Source organism: Thamnophis sirtalis, unplaced genomic scaffold (genome assembly GCF_051295495.1).
Source record: "Thamnophis sirtalis isolate CommonGarterSnake01/CBP01778 unplaced genomic scaffold, rThaSir2_p1.2 scaffold_9, whole genome shotgun sequence".
NCBI lineage: Eukaryota > Metazoa > Chordata > Lepidosauria > Squamata > Natricidae > Thamnophis > Thamnophis sirtalis.
The window spans coordinates 45,425,287-45,445,113 of NW_028261389.1; the positions used below are offsets into that span (position 1 = coordinate 45,425,287).

The following is a 19,827-nucleotide window of genomic DNA, read 5'->3' on the forward strand; positions in this document are numbered from 1 at the left end:
GTCATTAAAACAGGTACCTGGCTGGCTTATGAGCCAGTGTTTCCTGCCTACAATATCCTGTGTTCTCCAGCAACTGACATCAAAGTCTCTGTCCTGGAAAACTCTCACATATATCCTCACACAGAGAGCTTTCACATGCTTAATGGAAGTCCCAAATGAAAACAAGCACAATAAGAAACACGCAACTTGTGTATCAGAAAGCTGGAGGTAATACTATTCCCAACTTGTGTTTCCAAGATAGAGGGTCCTTGGTGCTTTTCTGAGGTTGGCTGTTTTCTTTTCTGAAAATGCAAAGTGTGCATCCTTTAATAATATATATCCAAATAATACTGTTTTAGACTTCATATAACTGTAAATGTTGCAATCCTTTATATACATTAAAGTTAGGACCATTTCCTACTTTCAAGAAAAAACAAATGCTAGTCTAAAGAATCCATTCTAAGCTAGGCACTAAATAAATTAGTCTGAGCCAGAAAAGCAATTTCCAAAAGCTAGATCACTAAAGCTAAGTGAAACAGCTTAGACAAATGTAGCCTATTTCCAAGACTGCAATTTGATAACTGTTGATAATCCTTTAATTATGCCAAATGAATAAGTCAGCTAAGAAGACTACTAAATGATTAGCTTTAATTTGTTAATGAAAACTAAACAGATATTGTAGGTCACATTATACTGAGTCCTCATGTTGCTGAACAATTTATTATACTGAGGTTTCTGTGAGATTATGTACCAGCCATGTTAATATTGTTTATTTCTTTCTCTGAAAATACAAATAAAGTTTGACTAGTTTTTTGATGGGAAGCTCTGTGTGGATCTTCACATGTGGTCTGAATGGAGTATAACAGAACTAAGAGGCCGAGCAATCAATTGTGCAGGTGAGGAGTGGTGATTTAGCCATTATCTTGATTTCTTACAGTAAGCGTTCTTCAAAAAAGAACATCTAGTTCTCTTTATGTTGGATAGAAACTTCCAACTCAGCCTATCAAGTTCTACTCAATGTACATTATGTAGCATAAGGTTCAAGGAACAGCAATAGAGTCGGACAAATTATAACGCTGGGTGGAATTTTTTAAATTTATTTTTTAATCTTCAAAACTCCAGGGAGATGGTGAGGTAATGACATCAAATAAGAGGGCCCACTATTTTTAGGATTTTAGAATGGGGATTTAAAAATGTGTAAAAACTCTGGAAGCTAAATCCACCAATTTTACTGCTTGACCTAGAAAAGAAAATATAAAACTGTGCTACTGAAAATTACCATTTGCCAGTAGCTTTCAGTAATGCATCCTTTGAATTCCAAACTTTTCTTGCTTCAAACCTCTTTCCCTGAACCATATTTTTGTCATATCACGGTTTTGGAAATGTGTATTAGCCAAAATAGCATCCCCATGGTCCTTAATTAAACAACAATCTGATGTCTGGATTAATGTTTCCTCTGATAATACAAAACTAAAATAAAAGCAGTCATCTGAGGCATACATTTAATACTTTAATTTTTTTTGTAATATAATCTAGATTTTAGTAGTAAGACGTCTTCATCTTTTACATATGCCATTATTAGAGAAACAATGTTATACCTTTACGGTGGGCAATTTGAAGTCTGAAGCTACCTATAATTCAGCAGTTGGTCCTTAGGTCATACAAAGGATGACTTTTGGGTTCTGGGATATTGATTTGTTCAACAAACACAAAGGCAGGGTGTGGGCACTTTAAAATAAATCCTGACATACAGTAATAGTTAGCACATAATGCTAACGAAGAGAAAGAAATGGTAAAGAACATGTTTATTCCTATTGTTCTTAATAGTGGTTGTTGGCTGCTTCATCTTTGAAATCCTTTGGTGTTTGATTACCTGGAAAATTCAAGTGGATTTGTCATTTCTCTTGCAGTATTTTTTGCCATCCAGTGAAGTAAGTTTTGACGTGCTACAATTTCCAGATGAAATGTCAGAAGAGAATTATTAGGTTTCTTTTAAGCAGGAATTCACAAACCTCTGGCTGAGGCTCACTTGCTGCTCTTAAGTGGCTACTAATGTCATCAAGAAATATAGAGCTGAGGACTACAAAATTTCTTCAGCCTGCTCATTTTATTTGTTTATCTATTACAGTTGCTGCTACTATGTTTCCTACCCTTCTTGTTCCTCAGAAAATAAAAAGAAGCAAGAGAACATAGAGTGACAATATAGTTCAAACCATTTCCCATGTAGTCACGTGAGCATACAACCAGATGTCCAGGAGATAATCTTGAAAATGGGAACTGCTTAGAGACATAGCTCTTTACATATCAAAAACAGGACCTTGGTTATGTGGTAAAACCTGGTCCAGCTGACAGCCAGTATACACAGAGGTTCAAAAGATAATTTCCAGGAAGATCCCCACAAATGATTTTGGCTAGTTGCTGTTTCTCTCAAACAGAATTGTTTGAATGATAATATTCCTTGCATCCAGTGATGTGCAGTCAGGGGAGGCAGGGGAGGCAGAGCCTCACCACTGTCATCATGAAAAGAAAAAAATTGTAAAAGGAAAAAGGCAAGAGCTGAGGTCAGGCTGAGCTAGTTGCTGCCAGAGTCACCGTGGATGACTGCTTAACTGTTTAAAAAAGCCTCTAAAAAGTGCTCTCTACAGGAGGAGGCAGATCACTCTATGATTATGATCACTCGAGCAGGGTTAAACAAGGGTTAAAAGCCTAAAAATTCCTGACGTAGGTGAGGCACATTGTTCTCCTGCCTCTTCCTATAGAGGGCACTTTTTAGAGGCTTTTTTAAACAGTTAAGAAGAGTCATCCACAGTGACTGGCAGCAACTAGCTCAGCCTGACCTCAGCTCTTGCCTTTTTCCTTTTACATTTTTTTTTCTTTTCATGATGACAGGCAAGAGCAGAGTTGAAATCCTCTCTGAAACAGCTGGAAAAGGTATGTGTGGGTCGGAGGGAGGGGGAGAATTCAAACTTCATCCTCGTAGTGCGGGGCTTTGGGCAAAGGCTGGAGGGAAGTGCTCTCCCTCCCCAAGTGTAGTTTGATTGCAGGCAGAGCTATGTTGTCTTTTCAAACCTGTAATCAGTGAAGCTGGGCTGGATCCTTCCGGGGCTGGGGGAAAGTGTGTGTGCTCCAGTATGGCTCTTTGACTGGCTTCCTGCCTCCTCCTGTGGTCTCCCTGACTCCCACCAATCCAACTTTGTGTGTGTGTGTGTGTGTGTGTGTGTGTGTGTGTGTGTGTGTGTGTGTGCTTGTTTGAGAGAGAGTTTGTTTGAGTGAGAGAGGGAAGGAGGTAGAAGAGATAGTCCAATCCAACTTGTGTGTGTGTGTGTGTTTGAGAGGGGGGAGGGAGGGAAAGAGGGAGGAAGGAGGGAGGGGAATGGAGAAGAAAAATAAAAAGAAAGAAGGAAACTTATTTCGCAAAGGAGAAAAACAAATGTTGTTGTTTTAAATTGGAACTGAACATGCCTGGCTGTAGAATTCTGGGAGTTGAAGTCCACAAGTCTAAAAAAAATTGTGTCAGTGCCTCACCAGCCATAAACCTCACCACACGTCACTGCTTGCATCTCATGGAAAAGTCAGACTATGAATTCACTAATAATAGCTGCAATAATAATTATGGTTAATATAACTAGGTCTCATTTGCCATGAAGTGAATCACTGGGATTCACTTGTTTTCCATTGTATTGCCTACTTCTTGTACAAAGTTTAACAATACATGATGTAAAATTAAGGTGACCAGATTTTCAGATTGGTAAAGAGGGACACCTTTGACCGGGGGGGAGGGGGCTTGATTAAAAAATTTATACGGAGCAACAAAAATTTTCATATAACGCAAAAATAGTATTGTAATATTTTTTAAAATTTCAACATAACTACAATTTACAAATATAAATTGTAACTATTGCCAAACATCAAAATTTTTATCATGTGACCATGAAGATGCTGCAACGGTCGCTAATTGTGAAAATGATCGCTAAGTGTGAAAAATGGTCATCAGTCACTTTTTTCAATGCCATTGTAACTTTGATCACTATACCACCTTTCTTGCCACAATTCTTAAGTGAATAACTGCAGCTGATAAGTTAGTAACATAAGTGAATCTGGTTTCCCCATTTGATTTTGTCAAAAGGTCAGAAAAAGCAATTACATGACCCCAGGACACTGAAACCATCATAAATACAAATCTGTTGCCAAACATCAAAATTTTGATCGCGTTACCATGAGGATGCTGCAATGGTTGCTAAGTGTGAAAATCGTTGCTAAGTGTAAAAAATGGTCATCAGTCACTTTTTTCAATGCCATTGTAACTTTGGTCACTAATCCCATTATACCACCTTTCTTGCCACAGTTCTTAAGTTAATAACTGCAGCTGGTATTTTGTATTTTGGATAGAATATTTTTTTAAATAGTCTAAGACAATTTAAAAAAAGAATCCACACAGAATAAATTTAAGTAAAACATTTCAAACTATTCCACACAGAATAAATTTAAGTAAAACTATTTTTAAAAATTCTATGCACAATATATTTCAAAGTATTGTGCATATAATTTTTAAAAATGGTTTCACTTCAATTTATTTTGGATAGAATCTTTTTTTAAATGAAAGTACTGAGACAGAGAGAGAGGTTAGACAGAGTGTCTTTTGTCTTGCCCCGGTTAGGATTTCTTAAGCAAATCCACTGGGCTTTCAACATGAAGCCAAAAAATCGGGACTTTTTAAAAACGCCCCGGGACACGGGACAAATTGTTAGAAATTGTGACTGTCCCGCCAAAATCGGGACATCTGGTCACCTTATGTAAAATATTGTTTTCAGCCAGTTTATGACACAGCAGAAGTGTGGTGTCTCAGTAGCTTAAAAGATGCCAGAGAAGGTCTATGTACTTTGGCAGTTCAAGCTCTATCCCCCTGTAATGGAATGAGTTCCACACACTTGGCTCAGCTCCTCCCAACCTAGCAGTTTGAAAGCATGTAGATAAGTAGATAGATAAAAATCGGTGGGAAGGTAACAATGCTCCATGTTTTACTACATGCTCCACACTGGCATGATGTCATGCTGATCACATGACCAGGAAATGTCTTTGGATAGTGCTGGCTCAATGGTCTAGAAACAGTGATGAGCACCGCCCTCTAAAGTTAGCTATGACTAGCAGGGTAAAACCTGCAAGGACTCCTTTACCTTTTACTCTTATGACCCAACCTGATGCTGATTCTGGCAAAAAGAGAATGAGCGGCCTAAGGTCATGCAACTGGTTTCTATATTTAAAGCAGGACTAGAATCTGGGACACTTTCTAGTGCAGCACCTTAATCATTATACTATGCTGGCTGTTTCTGCTTGCCAATATAAGTTTAATAAAATACTATGAAAGCTGCATATGATCCAAGGTGTTATAACAACAGGATCTTTTGCAGAAGAGTGCATAACTAGATCTTGTGGCTTTCTAGGGAGACTTTATTATCCATATGGATTTGACTGCTTTCTTGCAAACAATGGAAGCTACCATAAAATGTTGTTCCATTTAGCTGACAATGTTTTATTGTAAGTGGCAACAGGTAGTTTGCAGCCTTTCCAGCTGTATGCAGTTTTTTTATTTGCCATTTCTAAAACTAGTACGAACTGAAACTGTGAGGCTGGGGAACAGATGTGCAACTTGATTCTATCTGATACTTGAAGCTGGGAATTCAGTTAGGGATGCCCTCAGGCATGCAGCCACCTCGGTGGGTACATAAATCCCAAATGGAGTGCAAGAAATCACACGTGTTAAGCATTTTCTTCAAATAGCTATACTGCTGGTTCAGGAATTTCTCCCAGAAGCATCAATATATCTACAGTGCTTTGCTGTATGAAATTTCTTTATGATACTACTGGTCATTGGGGTAAGAGCAATTTTATCTTTCTGAAACTCCCAAATTCAAAGAAATGTGTAGCCATAGTAGCCATCAGGTCCTGAATTGGTGTAATGAGAATGATGTTGTTATTCCATTTTAATTATTTGCAATTTAAGAAGCACATTCTTGCCTAAGCTATGCTAAGTGCCTTTTAAAGAGACTTTGCAGTTGCTTATTTTGTCTCTTAATTGCTTTAGGGAGCTACTTATTACTGATTTCTTTGGATTGTAGAACCTTCCAAAAGACAATTTGTATTACACTGGAAAGTTTCTTTCCATCCTGGTTGAAAGAAGCTCTAAATAAATTTAAAGATGAACAAGTGAAGCTTTAATTTTTGGAAAACAGCAAAAATGGGACTAGAATGTTGATTTTGAAAAGTTAAACTAGATGGAATAAATAATCTTTGAATTTGTAAATTTTAATAAAAGTATTTTAAGAAAATGAAATTAAAAAAGCAAATGTAGCCTGTTCTCTGAATTAAGAGACATAGTAAACATTTCTAAATACCAAGAATATCTTTTTTTTCTCCAATTGTGAATTATATCAAGAATAAGAGCAAAGGTTGTTGTTGCAATAATTTTATTTGTTGGGTAAAGGAACATTGCATCTGCACCAACAGACTTCTAACATAAGGATAAATAATTAAAGGGATATAAGCTGATTTTTAAAAGTCCATGTAATTTAATAAAGGCCAATGCTAGATTAATAAATTAGCAGGTTGATCAGCCCTCTCGTATCTGCAGAAGAAAAATATTCAGGTTTGAATCCAGTCCAAATTGTAAAGCACTCCTTTTGGATTACAAATGTATATAAGCCCCCTCCAACATAACAAACAAACAGATAAATGTCCAAAAAAAGCCAACATTCTTCAGGCTGCAAAATGGAGAACTGCTTTATGCAAAGCAATAGAAAACTATCACTACCATCAAGTTGATGCCTTAAAGGGAAAAGGTATTATCTGCAATGGTCCCATTTCTTTGGATGGCTAACCATTTTTTTAAAGTTAGGGACTATACTTGATCTTTGAGCACCATAGTGATATCCTATAAAATAAGCAGAGCCACACATCATTCAACTATAATTATAATCAAATGTTATTAAAATGTTTAATATGATTATTCCACTTCTACTTTGTCAGTTTCTTTCTGAAAATATTTTAAAGTAATTTACCTCACCTGTAATCCATGACTATTTTTCAGAGAATTCTTGAAACTTTATGCTACTGCTATCATTGGCAATTGATTTGGTTTTAGTAGCGTTACCATCACATTTGTTTCATTAATCATTATTTTATTCAGCTCATATCCATTATTGAAGAATTTTTATCTTTGGAGTGTTTTCCACCCAAGGCCACCTAAAATATTTTATATTTTAAAATATTTTAAACAAAATATATTTGAATTTCAAATAACCAAATGGACATACAAAAATGGTTTCAAATTACCAAATTGACAGTCTTCCCAGATGTTATGTTGATGATGATACTACCTTTATCTTTTTTATTTGACAGTATGTTTACATTCAGCATATTATACAAACACTTATTTCTGTATGATCAAATAGTTCCATAAATCTCAGTAATTCCAATTTACTCCAAGTTATTCTAAATTATGCCTTGAAAGTATTAGTTATTGGGACTTTCTTCCCATAAGCATGGCTTGCCCAGGTTTGCTTTCATCTCATGTATTACAGTTGCTGTGACAGAAGTAAGACTTCCATTCTTAGAAATTATTTGTGAAGAATCAGAATGCAAATTTCCATTGGTCAGGGAAAAACTGAACCCTATATGCATAGCAGAAAGACATTTAGAAAACTTCCATATAAAAAGATCCAGCTAATATATCAAGGAATACACAATGACCCCAGAGTTTTGCAAGCAAGAAGAAATGATGGCATGATTTCCATAGTTAATTTAGAATTACCATTTTGCTCCAGAGATGAATGGAGTTAGTGATTAATTTGTCACATTCAATTGCAAATTAAGATTTGAATTTTTAAAAGCTGTTTGTAATCAGAGCTTGTCTCTGTTTAGAGCTAATCACACATAATACACACAACTATCATCAATTATAATTATAATATATCTTGATTATGGGATACATTGAAAAGGAAGTTCCAAACAATACATTATGTATCTGCTATCTAGTAAAGATTATGTCTGATTAAATGTTCCAGTAAAGCATGATATCTATTGGCACATTTTAATATATCCTTTAATCTATCAGCCAGCAGAATATAGGATAGGATTACAAGTACCATACACACATGGAAGTCTATGACAAAGCCCTCAGTTGTTTGCAACATAAACCCCTTGTGGACTCTTCTCAGGCACCTTCCAAGGCATAAAGAATAAGCCCAAATATCTATATGACTGAGTAAAATCTGTAAAATACTATTAAAATTTATGTGTATACAGAAAAAAGTGTGATCTTTACCTTATAATCACTATATTACCCTATACAGCCACAAATTTATTTTCTTTTATACTGCTGAAGAAATTACCTATTAGTTACGGTAATGACAAAATTCAGAAAGATAGTGAGAAGGCAATAAGAAATAATTACATCATGTAATTATTTCTTTATTTCTATTCCCATGTTTTAGTGGCTTCCTATAGGTATAGAAAACAAGTCTATGTTCATTGTGGAAAAATAAATATATATACTCTATTGCTTTTTGACAAAGAAATCCAGCAACTTAAAGAAAATAAAATCTATGCCAGGGAAGACATTTAACTGTTATATTTATAGATAACATTATATAATGATATAGTCACACGTATCTTGACTATCCAATTCTTGATGATTTCATTGCAAAGCATTGACTAAATTGATGGGAAGGTCATTTACGTGTAAATTATCACTTGAAGTTAGTCATTAAGTGCTGAATAACTGCCTGAACCAGCTATTATGGTGTGAATTGCTGACTGTACTGTATGTGGGAGTTGCTACTTTACTTATTTCAAGGTAAAGTTATGTTTCTTTCCCTTTTCTTAATTTTAGAACAGCTCCAGATTTAGCTCTGTGTCTGAAGTTCCAACAGCATCCATTGCAAAAAGTGTCTTTTAGTTCCAGGTAGCTCTAGAGGAGACTGCCTTAGTCATACATGCTTTATCAGTGTGGTCCTTGGTATTCTCCAAGCTTGGTTGTTTTCTTGCTGATATTTCATTACCAAACTAGGTAACATCATCAGTGATGTTTGGTAATGAAACGTTTGGTAGAAACATCTGCAAGAAAACAACCAAGCTCAGAAACCATCAAGGATCCCATAGTTCAACCCTGAGCTGCAATTATTCTCTTCTCTAGGTGTTTTAACAGTTTCATGATTGGATCTGCTACACTGTGTGCTCTAATTAAATTGCCTTCAAATGATACACCGAAAATGCAGTCTGATTCAGAATGCGCCAATTTACTTAGTAACAGTCAGAAAGGGTAGCACTATTACCAACTAACTAACTAATTTTATTAAAAGATATAACCTTTTATGAGCTGCAGTTCACTTCATCATCTGAGTGCCTAGACTATTTTAGTATTTAATTTGGTGGGACAGAAAAGGAGGAAAAGGTCAGTTATGCAAATTCAACTTGCATATTACTAATACTTTGTCAATTAACAATTGTAATGTGTTTTAAACCCAAAGTGTTGGTGGATAAGCCAATCTTCTGAAATTGCCTGAAACTATACAATGTACATGAGTTCAACAATTTCTCACTCAGTGGTGGAAATAGGGTCTATTAATTTGGATTGATATTAAATAACCTGGGAGGTTGAAAGTGTTTTAATAGTACTTTCTCTTTGTTTTGAGTCTGGACTTCAAACTTGTGTCTATTAATTCTGGTGTGCAAAGTGTGGCCCATTTGTCTTATAGCAGGGGTGTCAAACTCGCAGCATCACAACGGCTTCATGTGATGTATTGGGCTAAACTGGGCGGGGGATGGGCCAGCACATGGCACATCTGCCCTGCGGTCCATGAGTTTGACACCCCCGTCTTAGAGGGACATTTTGGCAAATATTGCATTGGAGAAAGAATAAATGAAGGCATCTGTAAACTTGTGTGATTAGTTTTTGGGGCCATGATGGTATTGTTGGGGGGAAATAGACATCTATATCTAGCATCATTGTTTCTTGCTGCTTGTGAGAATCTACTTCATGTTACGTGATTATGCTGATTCTGTAAACCGCTTAGAGAGTAAGTAAAGCACTATAAAGCTGTATATAAGTCTAAGTGATATTGCTATTACATATTTGCAAGAGTGGGTCTGCCACTCAGGGTCCAAGAAAGTATACTGCTTAGTGGGTGCATGTGAGTGTGTGGGTGTGGGTGTGTCTGTCTATGTCTATGTGAACTCCTGGTGACTGCCTAAAGTTTTCTTTTGGAAATGGTTTTCTATTGCCTGCTTCCTAGATTGAGAGAGAGTAACTTGCTGGTTTCATGCTTAAGGCAGGACTAAAACTTAAGTCTCCCAGTTCCCAGCCTGATGCCTCAATCAGTAGAACAAGCTGATTCTCACAGTGGGGTATAAATCATTAATAATATGTTTGACTGACTTAAACTGTGAGTTGTAGGTGACAATCAGTGGTTTTCTGTTATGCTATTTCTGTATTCTGTCTTTTAACATATCCTCTCTGGGAATGGAACTGGCTCTATTGATTTGTCTATTGGTCTCATAAGGTGAGTAGTTCAGTTTCCTGATGCATACTTTAATTCATCAGTTAAGTATCTCTCTCAAGTGGGTACAAAAAAGTGTGGATAGAGCATTGAGTTTTTGTACAGATATGTGATATGTTCTAGATGGAAGCTAAAAGTATGTGGGTACACGGGGCAAACTGTATTTTTTCTGTCTAACATAATGTTTATATGTTCACTGTTAAGTTTTACTGAGACATCAAAGATGCTGATTTGTTCTGTATGTAGCTCCAAACTGAGGTTGACAGAAGAGAAGAAGTTGTGAGGAATGATGAAATTTGATAAGAGATTCGTTTCCATGAGCCCAGATGATTAAAATGGATTAGTGCAAAGATACCCAGCCTTATGGCAGGATGTGATATTTTAGCATCAATGATGATATTCTCTTTGGTTTCGAGTCCATGATTAGGCAGAATGTTTGTCTGTAACATCTAAACATCTATGGTGGCTAAAAATATGTTGTTTGCAAAATGTGGTAGAAAATGTGTTACCAGACCCTACAAGAAGCAAAACATGGCTGTGCTCCTAAAATCCCTACTTAGCAGCAAGAAGTACAAGACAGCTGCATAGAAAGATGTGTTTCAGACCAAATTATGTTTCACAACAAATCTATAGTTTCAGGTAGAAACACAACTCGCTACACAGACTTGCCTATTTTTTAAGAGCATCATCTTGAGTTTTTTCAAAAAATATTTGGCTTTATTTACTACAATCTTCAGGAAATTAGTGGTTTTATTTTGAAATGCATAAGGATTTTCTTTAAAAAATATATAATACTTACTAAAGTTTAACTTCCCATGTATGATTGACTGGTGATATTTTGTCTTTAATTGTTCTTTTGTGATATGACAGCAAATGCTATTTGTAACTCTGTAAATATGGGAAGGAAGCTTTTTTAAATTTATGCAAATTGAAAAAAAAACTGTGCAATCCTCTTCTTTAAATATTTGTAGGCTAGTGTTGGTGTATTTCAAGTTACATATAAGTAGAAGAGAACACGGAGCAAATGTGGTAGCCATGCATTAGAGAAGAAATAGACAATGCTAAAATAGCCATTGTAGCTTATAATGGTGTTACAGCATCTAGCTATTCTTCAAAACCACATCACTAAGAAATCAGATACCCAAATATCTATTCATTTTGCTTAAAGCATCACACACCGTATTCAGGTCACTTCGGAGATCCTGGACAACATTTTCAATGCTTCTGGTGTCTTTCAGAATTTCAATGCTTTGGGTGTAGGGGTTGAAATAAACAGAAAAGGGACGATTGATTGATTTTGCAAAGTCCCTGAAATAAAAATAATAAAAGAATTACATTAACTCTTATTTCTGCACTTACAGATAAGAGCAAATTCAATCTGGAGTTTGTTTTTAAGGGTCATGGAAACAACTTGCCTCATCTTTTCTTTGGCTTCTTCAAAACTTTCTGAGACAAAGTAAGCTTCCTGGAAAGTTGTGATAAGGCATTCTTGCAAGCAGGTTGTCTTTGGATCAAATGTTTTCACATTGGCTTTATCAGAAAGAGCATGCTGCAAAATATACCACATCAAATGTTACATGACAGAAACCTCAAGTGTTTCTATGCACCCAAGCTTTACAGCAAAGAATGCTCTTCACTTCACATGATTCACCTATAATTGATTTTTTAGAATGAATGTGATGTGCATCTTCAACTTATCAATCTATTATCTATTAAGATTCCCTTCCCCTCAAGTAATTACATCATCAAGAATTCTGCTTTATATATGAAAAATAACTTAAATAATCAAACCTAAAACAAAGTACATTTTATTAATAAATACTTCAAGTATTTCCACACTATCGCTAATATTAGGAATTCTTCAAAAGACAGAAGCAATATATGGCTATTTGCCCATATTACACATTCATAAAAATTATATTTCACCTCCAGTATATCACATAACACCAGTTTGTTTCAGACTTGAAAAGATCTAAATAAATAATGAACATTTTCATTGCTCTTTTTTAATATAAGTTAGATTGACAGTTCATCAAGAGTGTTCACTGTATACCCATTTGTTTAAAACCAAACTGAGTGAGATTTAGAGTCATGGAATTTTATGAATATACAATTTCTTTAGAATAATGTAAATAACTAGGAATGAACAGGAGGCTTTCTGTGGAATATTGTACTATGCTCTAGTCAGTCCAGTTTCCAACTTATGGTACAGGAATTGTTCTATCTCAGGTCATAAAGAAAGTACTAATCAAATATTTCTTTTTAAGAAATAAATATATAAAAAATGTAAATATAAAAGTTGCATGTTATAGTAAACTGCACAGATATACATATATGTTATTATCTCCATATGCACATATCTGGTACTTGTATATATGAGGACATGGATGTTCATGAGAATAAAAATTGGGACATTTTCCTTTCTGTGTTCCATAATTCTTTGGTTCCAACTTTATTTTCTTAAAAAACAACTAGTCACTAACCATTCTAGAACTTGATTTATAAAAGTGAAATATATAATAATTCGTCTACCTATTTTCTTTTTTTTAAAAAAAGTCCCTTTTAGTGTTTTTGCCCCAGGAAGTAGACAAGGCAAACCATTTCTGTAAAAAAATTTCCCCAAAAATTGCAGGGACTTGTCCAGGCAGTCTCCAAGAATTGAACATGATTGAACTATACCTGTTATTTGTGCTTTGTTATTCCCAGTGCCTCTTTAATCTTCCTTGTTTCTAGGTGATTTTTTTGATCAGATATTCTTTGGCTCTTCAGCTTCTTTTCTTTCATCTGCTTTAGTTTGCTTACATTTGGTCTTAGCATGCTAATCTTATTTTCCAGCCTGATCTTCCATTTTTTGGTGCACTGTTTGGCTTTTATTTTTCATCCAAGGTATTCAATTATAATTGCAGCCATTCTATACACTAGTTGGTTTGTTTCTTGCAATGAGTTGGTGCTTATACTTGATATAGCCGTATTTGCATCTTTTAACACTTGTGCTAGCTGTTTCTTTGGCACAAGCTTCAATGCAGGCAGCTTTCTTCTGTTGTTTTTTGTGCTGCTCTAGATGTTCATTTATTTTTTTACTTCGATTCTTTTTAGATAAAGAATTGAAAGTAAGGCAGAGGAGGGAGTACCTGGTTTAAGAATGAAAATGATTGTTGATCTGCTAATCTCTTTTCTGTTATTTCTGATTCTAGATATTGTTCTTTCCAGAACTGATGCATTGATTTCAAATAATCTCTTATTGTTGGATTTGATTTGTAATAACATTGTTATTTGTTTTCAAACTTTGTATATATTTGTAAACATCCTTTCTTCCAGTAGTCTTGCACCTGCTGGATCTGGTTACTAGCCAACAATACTTTTTCTTCCAGCCATCTTAGATGTCCAGGAACTCCAACACCTAGTGTAGTCCTCGGTGACCCAGATGATAATTGATCATGTATGGGTTTCTGTAAATTACATCTCACCATACTGTTTATGGGAAAGATACTCATTTTCTGTGTCCTGTGATAAGACCTGTCATGTATAGCTGAACCTCTGGCACAGCTATACAACCCCACAACCACATCACATCAAGGTAGGGCTTCACTGGGGGATGATTATTATTATATTTAAATAAATTATTTAATATCTACATAGCTGCACTAGAAGGTTATCCTTTTGTCTGCAAAACACCACACCTGCTGAACAGAAGAAAAGACAGAAGTTCTGACTCAATGTCTGGAAGCTGTTATGTCCAGATGGGAAGAAGTAAGTTGCCCCAATAAACTCTGTGTAGGTTGTCTTTCTCTGAAGAATTAGTCTTTTAGGATCCTCTGTTGGTTGGAGAATTATGGCTAGACAGACAGAAGGAATCCACGTATTGAGATAGTTGCATTTCTTCTTGAAGCAGATGCTTTGAGGAAGGCTTCTTGTCATCACCTATTAAAAGTTAATTACAGCAATACCCCTTACCTGGAGCAACCTTTGAAGATTCTTCTAAAGCTGCAGATGGTGCAGAACACAGCAGCCCATTATTGTCAAATGAAAGCCACCAGTGCCATATGCCAATGGTTTGACACTATACTGGCTTCCAGGAGGCTTCTGAAGGCAATTTGAAGTGTGGATTTTAACCTCTAAAATCCTTTATGGCTTAATACCAGAATTCTTCTGGACTGTATGTTTCAAGTAGAACCAACACATCCAGGATTTTTTTTAAGAACAAAAGAGTACATTGAGAGTTACCTCCTAGTGAGATGGTTCAGAGTACATAGCAAGTATTTCATGTTATTCCATTATTTAATGGATTCCTTTTCATTAAGAGATGGCACCCTCACAGCTTTTCAAACCGCAGTCAAGGTAGGGCTTTTCTATAAACCTTTTGATTATTGATGAATAAAGAAGTCATTATTGATGCGAAATTTTGTTTTTAGTTTGTTTTGATGGATTATATATTGTTGTAAACCATCAGAAGTCTGCATGAAGCCAGTAGTCAGGAAATATAAAAAATCAAGTTTTTTCTCTTTCCTTTCAACAATCTTTGATCTGTCTTTTGACTGTGCAAAAGCCCTCTGGGTAAATAGGACAAAACATCTATGTGTTTTTCTTCTTCCAGTCTAACATTACTATTAGACAGTATTTTTTTTGGTAGATTGCCCAAGGTTCAATTCCTGGCCACTTCATACTGAGCAAGGAAAGAGTTCAGTTAGATATTCTAGAGAGCTGATATCGGTGTAAATACTGAGTTGAGTGGATCAAGATTAAAGATAAAATTATGCAAAAGTGAAATTGCCATTTCTAGTGGCATACATTTTATAAATTGAAACTGAAATTTGGAGGGGTACATATTGTGCATCAGTGATAGGTGTACCATGATGCTACAAATTACAGAACTCCCACTTGAATAGAACAGGAAAATATCTAAATTAATGATTAACTAATAATTTAAAAACATATTTAAAAGAATGTTAGAGACATGAGGCAAAAAGTGTTTTATTAAGAGGCATTCCTGCCCAACAATATGAAGCAATATGCAATAAATTTAGCACTGTCTGCAACTCTTTTCCAAAGCTGCATCTCTTTCTAGAATCACATGGCAGCCTTGCAGAACTCAGGCACATGATCCTGAGAAAAGACATGACTTTAAAACAGTTGCAGATGTGTGCTGTGTGCATGCTCCTACATGTTTCAAGGATTTTTCAGGAATTGAATCTGAAGTCCTTCCCACCCTTGAAAACAAAGTTCTTTCTAGACAAATTTGTCTAAACATGAAGCTTGAGTAATACTCAGAATTCAAATGCATGCCAATAAAAACTGTGGACTTCTAAGTATTGCATCATTGCAACACAAGAATAGTCTTGAAAATTAAATGGATTATGGGATGTGAACTGATGACTTCTTTTTCATTGTCCCATGCAGGCATCTACAATTAATCCATCATTAAGATACCTCAGTAAAAAATGATAAAATAGATTCAATTAATTAGTCCAAGTGCTTAAACAGGGGCAATAATTCCAGACAACACTCGGCCACTCTAAAGCGTGTGTCACATATCTCTAGCCAAACTTAATGTTGTTTTCTATCCTGGCATTTTACAAGAACAAAATGCTTGTAAAATATGGAACTTAGCAACAAAAAGTCTTGGTTATAATTTTTTTTAAGACAACAAAAGAAAAAGAGATAATCAAATGCCAAAAATATTTATATAACTAAACATTTGTTTGAAATCAAATTTAGATAAGGCAGCATATCCCAAAGCTATAAGCATCAGTCACTCACAGCAGGTGCCTGTTTGTTAGTTTCCAAGCAAATTACATCTCCAGAAAAACAATTTATTCTCATTTATAGGACAAGTTTTCAGATATCTGTGGTATTGCCTGAGCATGTATCCTAAAACAGAAATTCCAAAATGGAGATACATTCTTAAATGACAGAAAAACTGATAGGCAATTTCAAAGCAAAATTCTGCCAGAAACTCCTTTGAGAATTGCTTTTCCAACATTAAACCTAACTGGATCCAGGATCCGTATAATGAGCTTGATCTTCCTGTTATTCCTCATGCAACAGGAGTTGCCTCTTCAAAAATCAATGCAGTAATTAAAAAATCAAAGAAAAGCTATGCTATGTTTTATCTACCAATGGAAAGATCTCAGATAAAATACGAATGATTCCGAATTATACTTAAGAATTTACAGTTGCTCTAGGAGTTCAAGAAAATCATGCAAAATCAAGGGTAGGCTATGTCAACTAAGCTCAGAAACCACCAACTGAGTCCCCAAACATTCAACCCTGAGCTACAAATGTCTTCTTTGGTTGATAAGTTAAATCAGTTCAAGACACTTTACACATAAAAGAAACCCACTGCTGTATTCACATATGCCACTCTTTGAGTTATGGGTTGTGATCTTGATATCTAATGAAATATGTTTTAGGGACTGCTTTTAAAAAATGTACTCCCACATCAGTTTTTTAAGAACCCCTTTTCCTTGGCTGTGGGATCCTACTTATTAAACTTACTCTTCAACTAAGAGAGTTTATAATCCAGCCTCTTTTATCTTTAAGGCACTTTAAATATCTCTACATGATCCAGACTCTTTCATGGTAAGTCCTATACATAGAAAATAACTTTTGATTTATAAAGCTCATCAGACAATTTAAAGGCCTTTGTATAAAGAACAGCCTATAGAAAGATCAGTAACCTTAAGTAATAGCTCAATTAGCAGCATAAGCAAGGATAATGAAAAAGACCACCCAACTCAACATTCTATTATTAAAGATGAAAAAATAAAAAATAGCATCAGCTCAAATTACAAAAATATAAAATCCTAGCTAACATGGGGAAAATAAATTTAACAAATATCTGATGGTTTATATTTCTAGGTTCACGTTTACCTCTTTTAAATTAGATTTCTAGAAATGTGTAACACTGAAAATGCCCTTTATTTCTTACCAATAAACTATGTTTTTCAGTGAATGGGATATAAGGAATGCCTCCAACTCATAGTTTTAAGACTACACAAACCAAAATGAGTCCAAACAATTTAGTTTTGAAGGTAAAAACCAACATGTCCTTAACTGGTATGCATCCTTAATTGAATATCCAACCAGCAAATGTCCCGCTTTCCTAAACACTTTATGATTTAAGAGAAATATTTCAAATGGCAATGTAGATCAAAAATTCTTAGGGAATGTCTTCATTTTTAAATTTAGAAGAGGGAAAACTGCTGTTTTAATTTAAAAACAAAAAGCTTAACAGGATTGAAAATAAAGAAAGTTTTAAATAGAGAAAGGAGAACAGTGATTGCTTTTTAAAATATTATTTTTCTGATTAAAGTGTTTTTGAAAATAGCAAAATTAATTAGACCTGTTGACCAGATCTTTGTGGGAATGCTGGTTGTTTCTTATTAAATCAAGAACATAAGGATAATATGAGCTAAGCAGTGAGACTGTAACTATGGAGAGCTAATTGGAACTAAAGCGTTAAAGATAGTAAGAAGCAAAATATGGGGAAAACAGAAGCCAGCCTTTTACTTTCACTGTAATAAGTGGCATATTTTCACTTCCTCACAACAGCAATCAGAAGAAAATCTGTTAAACTGGCAGACAGAGGCAGGAGTTTACTAGAACAGCTTACGGATAAGGGCATTTCACCAGATTTATTGCAGAAAAAGTTTGAAGAATTTGGCCAAAAGATGACTTCAACAGTTAAAAAGGAGGATTTGCAGGAATAAGAAAAGATGTCAAGAAGAAGTTTGGAAGAATCTATGGTGCAATTGGGTGCAGACTTAAAACAAATTAATGATAAAGTAGAAGTTTCAATCCTTCAGGCTTTTGAGATTTAATGTTAACAAGAAACTAATGGCCAATATTTTTACTGAGTAATAAGTATAATATAGTAATTATAATATAATTATTATACTTTACCATGATATGGGCTGAAAGGTTGAAGATAATATTACAGAATTTTATTCATGGAGATCAATGCAAGTTTAAAAAAGAATATGTAATTTAGGGTTTAAACATTAATTTAGATCAGGGGTATCAAACTGAAGGCCTGTGGGCCAGATCCGGCCCACAAGGTGCTTAAATCTGGCCCGCAGGGTCAGCCTGGAAATATCAAAGGACCCACCCATGGTGCCTCTGCTGGCTGAAATGGGCTGCATGTGGCCTGCGTGCACCCTCCCCCCATGGCCCATTTTAGGCCTGGAAACTGCTGCAGGAGTCTGGGGAGGCCACGTGGGGGCCTTGCAAGGGCTCCGTGTGTCCCATTTTCAGCCAGGAGAATGCTGCAGGAGGCCATGGAGGCCAAAAATGAGGCATGAGGGGGCAATGCACACACCCGTGCCCCATTTTGGCCAGCCAAGTGCTGCAGGAGATTGTCCAGGTCGAAAAAAGAATTCAGGGGCCACGTGCGGTCCCTCCCCACACCTTATTTTGGCCAGTAGGGTGCTACAGGAAACATCCATCCCATCTCTCCCCTGCTTCCCCCCTCTGGCCCATGGAGGAGAACTACAGGGCTGATCTGGCCCTTGAAGAAATTTGATACCCTTGGTCTAGCTTATGCAAATAATATATTATAATATAACATTTAGAGCAGGGGTGAGCAATTAATTTTCCCAATGGCACATATGAATAGCCGGGATTGTTGTGGAGGACCATCACTATGACCACACACTCTCACCATGGCCTCACCCCACTGCAGTTCCACCCCTGCTGAAACCCTGTCCAACACCCCTACCACCACCACCGATGCCCCTGCTGATGCCCTGCTCCTACCATCTCCCCCAATGATGTCACCCTGCCTCCACCTATACCACTCAGCCATTGATTCCCTGCCCCCCCCCGGGACACTGCTGATGCCAGACAGGAACATCCAAAAGACCAGATGTGGCCCACAAACTGTAAAATGTCCAAGTCTACTTTAGAGAGAGAGGTTAAAATATAATTGCACGTATAATCTTGAAAAATATCAGAAACCACCTTTTTTCTTTCTTTTCTATTTTAACTTTTTTCGTTGCTTCCTTTTTGCTTTCTTTTTCTTTTTTCTGAATTAATTTGAATAAGTTAACTTATTTTTTTTAAAAAGTTTCAATAAGTTATATTAAAAAACCAATACTTTGTGCGTACTATAAAAATACACTGCTGATAATTGGCACAATAGAGATATCACACATTTCAAGAATCCTGTATCATTAATGAGCCATATTCTGTACTAGTTTAAATTTGCTTAACTAGCTTTGGAATTACTCCAGATAGAGTTCACTACTGCCTAAATCTAACCTGGATATCACTAAAGCATAGGTACTTTTTAAACACC

At 35.7% G+C, this 19,827-nt stretch overlaps 1 protein-coding gene across 1 annotated transcript in view; it reads right to left on the reverse strand.

Moving 5' to 3' along the window:
* Positions 1-10,787: 10,787 nt before the first annotated feature.
* The window catches only part of TPH2 (tryptophan hydroxylase 2), an 86,239-nt gene continuing 77,199 nt past the window's right edge, over positions 10,788-19,827 (reverse strand). The window contains exons 10-11 of the mRNA XM_014057198.2: positions 11,948-12,081; positions 10,788-11,840 (exon numbers count right to left, since the gene is read on the reverse strand). Coding sequence (XP_013912673.1) covers positions 11,666-11,840; positions 11,948-12,081 — 309 coding nt within the window. The 3' untranslated portion in view covers positions 10,788-11,665. The remainder of the gene's footprint in view (positions 11,841-11,947; positions 12,082-19,827) is intronic.